This window comes from Dendroctonus ponderosae, unplaced genomic scaffold (assembly GCF_020466585.1).
Source record: "Dendroctonus ponderosae isolate FM_Combo_2020 unplaced genomic scaffold, Dpon_F_20191213v2 Dpon_F_20191213_659, whole genome shotgun sequence".
Classification (NCBI taxonomy): Eukaryota; Metazoa; Arthropoda; class Insecta; order Coleoptera; family Curculionidae; genus Dendroctonus; species Dendroctonus ponderosae.
In genome coordinates, this window is record NW_026018877.1 from 1 (window position 1) to 8,919 (window position 8,919).

The window sequence follows — 8,919 nt, forward strand, 5'->3', positions numbered from 1 at the left end:
CAGAATCTTCCAGCAAGTATAGAAATCACTATATAAAATTTGTTATAAATTACTTATGATAATGAATTTACTAATATCTCAGTAGTTAATTGATACAATAAATGATTCAGTTTTAAATGACAAATTCAACGCAGACAGTAGTGATCAGTTTATAAATATGTTCTCCCTATAGAATAGAAGTGGTTTATTGCCAAAAAATGTCTAATGTTTTGAATTAGAATTAAAAATGTAAAATACTAATTTAATGTATTTCAGTAATGGGGTCTTCATTCTCCAACTATGTTGTAAGTACTGTACGAGTTACATGGACGGAAGCGTTTGTCTTATGCAAACAGAGTGGAATGGAGTTAGTCTCAATAAAAACCGCTGAAGAACATGATGCAATAGCACAGGCTTTGTCTCATTATTCTACGAAAAGTAAGTTACGTACAGAATAAGACCGATAATAAAATGACGTTCATTTACGTATTATTGGAAATAAAAATTGAAGGAATATGCATGTGCTATTCGGAAATTTGATATGGATTGATCATATACTGATTTCATTAACATGCTGTTTCTCTAGCAATTTTTTTGCAGCATTTTTCAAAGTTTGAAGATCACATTTGAATTGATTAAATTGTGGAATTATTCTCAATTTTGGTCCATAAAGGTAATATGAGTATTTCTGATAAAATACGATTTAATTAGTGATGGAAATAAATAGAATTAAATACATAGAAATACAGAATTACAGACAAAAATAACTTACTTCGATTAATTTTAAACATATTTAGAATTGTACAACACGATAGTAGTTTTCACTTTTGCGTAGACGAAAAAACAATATAAGACGCTTATTGGTATCAAAGATAGATGTAATACGAGGCACGATTTTTAGTGATTAAACACAATTCGATTTAAAAATTATAGCGGATAGAAATGTTTAGTGAAAATTTGGTATCAAAAGGAAATATTATGTAAGTATTAACTTGGAATTACAATAAAAAGTATATAGATTCTTACGGTTGGAAAAAAATGGATTAAACAAAAGTGTCTGTATTCGACATTCCTATTTAAATTGTTTATATTTTTCATCCCAATAAAATGAGCACACTTGTTTCAAATATCCATAACTATTCATAAAAACTAGTTTCAGCGTCGTTCCGATATGGAATCCGAATTGGGATTGCCACAACTACATTGAATTCGATTAAATAATCCGAATTATTATTTTGGTTATTACAGGCAAAATGTTAATGTTTTTATCAAAATTGTCACAGAATGGTATCAATAACATCCTTACAAATAGCTTTTGTATAGATGACGTCCCGGAAAATGTGGACATAGTTTCCAATTAATATACACGGTATCAAAATAACAGAACACAATTATATTAAAAAATGATACAGCCTCTTCCTAACAAGATATAATTTTCCAAAAGGAGCCAGTAAATATGGATTTTTATTAAATATAAATACTTTAAAGTACTTTTGTAATACTAAAATAATCTACTATGATTATTTTTGATTTTGTTTGTTCCAATTAGTTACTTTAAATAATAAACACATCCAAACAAGGGAAGACTGGTGGCTTAGACCCTCGTTCTCACGACTTATTTTCATTGGATTTTTATCTCTGAGGACACTTGAAGATTTTATTTTTTCTTCTGCTGTATAAACCAGAGAGGAAATGTTGTGCAAATTATTATGCAATCCTCAATCAGGGCCGAGCAAGAATATATCAGACAAAAGAAGACCATGTTGAACCAACTTATCAAGTTTTATATTAAACGGTTAAACTATCGATTTCCAAAAAGCTAAATCTAGTCACTCGCCTTCTTTAAAAAATTATTCGTTGCGATTTCTGAAAAATATTTTTGTTTTTAGTTTTAACTTCAGATTCAAATTCAAAATTATATCTTTTGTGTCTTTACCATAGACGGTTATTAAAATTTGAGTGTTATATGTGCAAAGCCTGCCGAACTCAAAAATCAAAATTAGTTTCAACGATACTATTTTAACGGGCATTAACTAATATTTGCAGCACTTTAACACTTATTTAATAAAAAGCAATTTGCGGCGACGTCTTTTAAGAGCGAGCTCATTTATTGGTATGAAAGGTCTGTTGAGAATTGTTTGTAGAAACTTCTCCTGTTGTTTTGACAGCCTGTATTTCGTCGTCACTTTACTGCTATTCTTCGTCTGTGTTCTTCATACAATTTCTTGATTCAGAGGGTGTTGCAAACGGATATTGGATTTCTGCTAGACGCTTCACTGGAAATTCCATTGTATGGTTTAATAGCGGCAAGCCACTGATCTACACCAACTTTGCAGACGGTCAACCGGACAATGCGGGAAATGACGAAGAATGTGTGGAATTCTTTATGCCGTTGGAGAAATCTTATAAATGGAATGATATAAATTGTGGTCATAAAGCTGGTTATATTTGTCAAGTACGAAATGAATGTGACTAAATGTAGGGACTAGGAAAGCACAACTTCAATCTTTGTATTCTAATTATGTGCAATCCATCAAATTCTCAAATATTACATGTGGCATTTACTTTTCATTATTTTTCGGCCTACCGCCTCGTCGTGCAAATATTCACATGCGTGCGTTAATAATATTCATATCCTACGGGTGTCACATGGTTTGTATGACTAAACTGTCCGTAACAAATCTGAAGGGACTAATAAAATACCAATAGCGGTCCTCGACTTTCGTAACACTAACGACTAGACTGAGTACTTCAATAACTGATCCAAAGTATCGAGTATTGAATCCAAAAGTAACTAGCCGGTATTCAAAAAGTACGAGTATTCAAAAGTAATCAAATCTCACACTCCTATTAGGTACTAATTTACAAATATATTTCCTCCGGCTTCTTCAGCCGCTAAGTATGTTGTAATCAAAGTACCGGTTACATGGAAAGAAGCTTTCGTCCTACAAACGGCATGGACTTGGTGCCAATAAATACGCTGAAGAACAAGATGTTGTAACCAAATCTTTGGGTTCCTCTACCACGCAAAGTTACCTACATAGTGTGTAAAATAATAATTTCAACAACTAAAACAATTCGTTCGATTGTTCCTATAACCTATCCTATAAACTATATCCTTAATTCTAATTTGTATTGTTTTGTAATTGTTAATATGCCGCTTTTCTTCGTCTGCGTTTTACATATAGTTTTCTGATTCAGGTGATGGTGGAATTGCATATTACTTTGGCTCCTTATCCCACGTTAGGTTAGTTACCTGCATAGTGTATAATCTAGTAATTTTAATAATAAAAACAATGCATTCGATTGTTTCCATCAACCGAATTTGTATTGTATTGTAATCGGTAATAGGCGGCTCTCTTCGTCTGAGTTATACATAAACTTTCTTGGTGAAGAGGGTGTTAATAAAGGATATTGGACTGCTGCCATGCACTTCGGTACAAATTCCTTTGTATGGTTTACTGGTGGCCAACCACTGGTCTTCACTAATTTTGCAGATAAACAACCAGACAATTTGGGAAACAAAGAAGATTGTGGTTCGAAAAATACTTATAAATGGAATGATATACCTTTGTAGTTATGAAGCTGGTTAAGTACGCAACCTACTTTGCTAAATATAGCTAAGTGCTATGAAGAACAATCTATTCATGTATATATGAAAGACACCAGTTTCTTCAAATATATACAGGGTGATTCAAAATTGGCGTAATTCCTTTTAAGAGGTAATAAGAACTCACTTGGAGAGTAGACGAGAAATAATGAGATTGTTTTTCCAACATTTCTAGAGATATTAACAGTTGAAAATCGAATGTCAACTTTGTTATTACGTATTATTTTAAATGGTCCCATCTTTGATTCGTAGCCTATTGGAATACTTAATCGTATGTAAAGAAAAACTACGGTCTTTCTTTCAAATTACAAAAAAGTTTTATATTAAAAAATTATGTTTGATGTTTTTGGTCATTAATGCATAGTTACAGGTAGAGAGCCTTTGTCAATAAGAACAATAATTTGTCAAACTGTGACTTACTTTGCAGCTCCTTTCACAGAATGTATACCAACATCGAATTTGCGATTAATTATGGGGAAATGCCACAATAACATAGCAGAAGCTGTAAGAACTTACGCCAAAAAAGGTCCAGAGACACTGGAATATTGACTCCAGGACGACAATAGATGTTCGGGTTCTAGACACATAGGAACAGGTATTGGAGATAAGTGCAGCAGAGTCTTCCAAGGGTACTCGAAAGCATTGCCCATCAACTAACAGTTTTCCATGCACCAAATAAATACTGAGAAAGGGCTAAAGTCCGACCACGTATGTAAGATACACAGGACACAAGGACACATTAAACCAATGGTTTACTGAGCACTGGTACAAACTGAGCAGAAGTTAATTAACCGAATACGAGAAGCTGCTCGGGAAGAGTGCACTATAAGGTGAATAGACCGGCATTAACTTATTTGGAGTTAAAGCCTCAAATGTATGTTTATTTGTATACATATCAATTCGAGATTATGAAGATAATAAAGAACAATATCTCCTTGTCGGTAGGTATTTACGTAATATTAATTCGGCAGATTACCTTAAGAAATATTGTTGCCGTCTTTCTAATATAGTTTTTTGCAAATTTCTCAGTTATTAATAACATTTTTTTACAATTTTTTCTGTACTCCTAAAACACCCCCAGACAACACCTCCAGAGAATGACGCCAATTTTGATCACCCTGTTTTTATTAACTTTGATCAGACATGCCATGTGATTTGGTTCTACGACCCGGTAAAAAAATTGATCCATCACAATCACATGTTGCCCAGAATTTAAGAAACTCCATTCAATTATGTTAAGGATTGTGTAATTGTTATTGGTCAAATCTTATAAATTCTCACATTGTACGGTTACGTCACTATCTTCGATTTAATTTTTAATGACAAGTTTAGTTCAAGCATGCTTTATTGAGACATACGTTCATTTTCAAATACTTTTTGACCTTTAGGCCCGTATATATCTGCTAATTCTAATCTCAAATAATTTCAGTTCACAATAATGCATTCGATTAATGCATTTCCTGCTTTATTATTATTCATTTCTAGCATCGAATCTATTGCTACACTTGCTACAATGCCAGGTGAGTACAATCACATTGATAGAAGCTGCTAAACGTGGTGTTAGATCCATATTTATATTAGATACTCTCTAGGTTTCAAAATGTAAAAAAACGTTAAAAATAAACAAACAAACAAAACATGAATTGTTCAAGAAGCCAAGACACTCTGTAGTTTATAAATAGCTTAACAAACAAAGAATGGTTTAATGATCTCGATATGTAAATATAGTGTATATTTTGCTGTCAATTAACATATATGGAGTATACAGGGTTATCGAGAACATACAATCAAGCATTTTTGTAGGATACAAATAATGTCCTTACTAACATCCTACACTAAAAAAATATTAGCATTACTTTCCAAATTAGTCGAACGTTCATCCTTTTCATTTTAAATTGCAAATTGAACTACTTTAAATATGGTAAGTAAAGATTTGCTCTCGCATAGACTAGGAGAAGTTGCTTAATGCCTTACCATTCCAAATACATTTTCTAAAAAATGTTAGGTACTAATTTACCAATATAATTTGACAGTGCGTCCTGCATACTCTAACTATGTTGTAAGCAAACAAGCTGTTACATGGAAAGAAGCTTTTGTGCTATGCAAACAAAACGGAATGGACTTAGTTTCGATAAAAAATGCTGAAGAACATGATGCTGTAGCTGAAGCTTTGGCTCCTTATCCCACGATAGGTTAGTTACCTGCATAATGTGTCAGCTAATAATTTCAATGACAGAAACATGTATTCAAATGCTCCCATAAACCGAATTTGTATTGTATTGTAATCGGTAATAGGCGGCTCTCATCGTCTGAGTCAATAAGCCTTGTTCTATGGTCTGAGTTATACATAAAATTTCTTGGTGCAGAAGGTGTTAATAAAGGATATTGGACAGCTGCCATGCGCTTCGGTACAAATTCCTTTGTATGGTTCACTGATGGCCAACCCATGGTCTACACTAACTTTGAAGATGGACAACCAGACAATTTTAAAGGAATGGAAGAGTGTGTGGAATATGTTAAGACGAAAAATAAATATAGATGGAATGATATACCTTGTGGTTATAAATTTGGTTATATTTGTCAAATGCGCAATGTTCTTTGCTAAATATAAGTGCTATGAATCGGCAATTTATACCTGTATATGTGCAGTACACCAGTTTTTCAAATATATTGCATTTACTTTTTTATTATTACTTTGTTTGAATTTGTCTAGTGTTGCAACATTGAGCCACAAAGCATGCAGTTTTGCTCACTAGCTGACTATTTTAAGAAAACAAGATTTAATGTTTTAAAAATATTTTTTGGCGTGAGCAATAATGCGGAGCTCTAATATGCCATCGACCGTGAATCACCCTGTATACCTAGGTCTAAAAGTGAGCTATTATATACTGAGTGCTTTTATATAATATAATGGTTTTTTGCTAACACGGATAATTGCCTAAATCGATTTAATTAAAATTTGAATTTTCCATTTATTTTCTGGATTATCGCATTATTTTATAGCAATTCAGTTTTCAAACTGCCGCAATATAATTTATGGAGAAAATTTGATTTCTGTTGGAGATGGTGTCTAGTCCAATTCTTTTTCTATCAGTCCGTGTTTTTTTTTAATTAGGGCTTCAGATAAAGTTTCTGGGGGGAGACAAATAAAACGATGCAAAGTTCCTACAAATTTTGCTCATTTGTCAATTAGACCCTGAAACTTCTCAGATTATATGTTCGTTTACATTACCATTATCATCATTATATTAAATGGCTCTTAAATTTTAGTTGATGTATTATTTATTGTGAGATAGGTTTATTTTAAAAGACGTTTTGACCTTTAGGCCGGTATATATTTGTTAATTCTAAGCTGGATTAGTTTCAGTTCACAATCATGTATTCGACTAAAGCATTTGCTTCTTTATTATTATTAATTTCTAGCATCAAATATATTTCTACACTTGCTACAATGCCAGGTGAGTAACATCACCCTTAAGAAGCTGCTAAAAGCGGATAAAGTAGCTTACATTTTACTAAAATATGTATATTTGAATATTATATTACTTTCTCGGTTTGAAAATCTAAGACAACGTCCAAAAATAAACAAAAAAAACGAAATAAACTGTTCAAGATACTATGAAACTTTATAGTTAAAATAAAAATAACTTTAGAAACAAAGGATGATTTATTGAACTCGAAATGTAGATAAGGTGTTATACGTTATACAGGGTTATTCACGCTATACGGCATGAGAGTTTGCGGCTAAACCGTTTGATTTTTAAAAAGTATTACTTTATGAATTATCCGACGTCTACCGAGCGCACATTTTAAAAATATTTTCGTAATGTACAGGGTGTCCCAAAAGCTCTAAAGGTATCAAAGTTGTGTTTTTTTAAATGGAATGTGCTGTTTATTATTGCATTTTTGGATTCGCTGAACAAAATAAGTGTCTGTTTTAATAAGGTTTATAACACCTAAACCTTAAGGATTTTTAAATAATACGAATTTAATCAAAATTTAATCTAATTTTTACGTGTCAGATACTTTAGAAGTATTTAAGTTATGTAAGCGTAATTTATAGTGAAGTGTAACAAGATATAATATTTTATATCCCAATGATAATAAACTTACCATGTTATACAGGGTGTTCACAAATTTAAACTAATCAAATAAGAATTTGAAGTGGCTCTAACTTGATTAATTTAGATATAACCCCATATTTTTTAACTTACCAGGAAATGCAATTTTTAATTACTTATCGAATGGTATTAGGATGTTAATAGCTAAGTTTTCGCCTTTTTACAAAATAGGTCAAATAGTCGTTCTGTGCACCATTTGCTGTTGTTTAATTTAAGGTTCCAATGGATCGAAGTTGCCTATGCCATTTACACATGTCAAATCATTTATTTAATTTTTCAGTTTAGTTTAGTTTTCAGACTGCAAAGTCTCTTTTTAAAAGTTAAAATGAAGAAGAGATTGTCCAAGAGAAGAGCATATTGACATGATTTCCACCCTTGGAGAATCTCATAAAAAATGTTTATTGGCTTCTCGAGTTTATGCTCAAACATGTCCTGAAAGAAATCATCCTAAACCAACAGTTTTTAACCGCTTATTACACCAATTTGAGGAAAGCGGGAGTGTCAATTACAAAAAACCCCATTACAAGGAAATCTGTCACTGAAGATGAAGAAAATGTTTTTACGGTATTTGGTTCAGTTATCGAAAATCCCAATGTTAGTCAAAATCCAATATCCAAACGTACTAACAACTAACAACAACTTTCAAAATTGGCCTCCCAGATCTCCGGACTTAACTCCACTAGATTTCTTTTTGTGGGGTTACATAAAAAGAATTGTCTACCATACGCTTCCGACAACTTCACACGATATGAAAACACGCATAAGAGACGCTTTTAAAACTGTAACTCCGCAAATGTTGTCCAGAGTTAGCAGTGGTTTTGAAATAAGAATTTACAGAAAAGTACCTGGAAATGGACGGTCAACATTTCGAACATTTGTTATAAATAATTTGCCATTGTTTTATGTTATTGTTGATATGTTATTTAACCTTTTAATTAAAAAAAACACCAAATGGTGCACAGAACCATTATTTGGAGTATTTTGTAAAAAGGCAAAAACTTAGTTATCAACATCCTAGTACCATTCGATAGGTAATTAAAAATTGCATTTCCCGGTAAGCTAAAAAATATGGAGTTGCATTTAAATTAATCAAGTTATAGCCACTTGAAGTTCTTATTTGATTAGTTTAAATTTGTGGACACCCTGTATAAAATGGTAAGTTTATTATCATTGGGATATAAAATATGATTTATTGTTACACTACACTAC

At 32.0% G+C, this 8,919-nt stretch overlaps 2 protein-coding genes across 2 annotated transcripts; both read left to right on the top strand.

The window, feature by feature from the left end:
- Nucleotides 1-255: 255 nt before the first annotated feature.
- On the top strand, nt 256-2,543 carry LOC109538323 (perlucin; the record flags this gene model as incomplete). Its single annotated transcript, XM_048667985.1, is given in 2 exon segments — nt 256-417; nt 2,214-2,543. Coding segments are annotated over 2 exon segments (404 nt in total), but the record flags the coding sequence as incomplete, so codon positions are not given.
- A 2,109-nt stretch (nt 2,544-4,652) lies between these two features.
- On the top strand, nt 4,653-6,279 carry LOC109538324 (lectin subunit alpha). The gene is made up of 3 exons (XM_048667984.1): nt 4,653-5,109; nt 5,623-5,781; nt 5,956-6,279. The coding sequence occupies exons 1-3, from the start codon at nt 5,028-5,030 to the stop codon at nt 6,192-6,194; spliced, it is 480 nt and encodes a 159-aa protein (XP_048523941.1). The 5' UTR covers nt 4,653-5,027; the 3' UTR covers nt 6,195-6,279.
- Nucleotides 6,280-8,919: the final 2,640 nt, after the last annotated feature.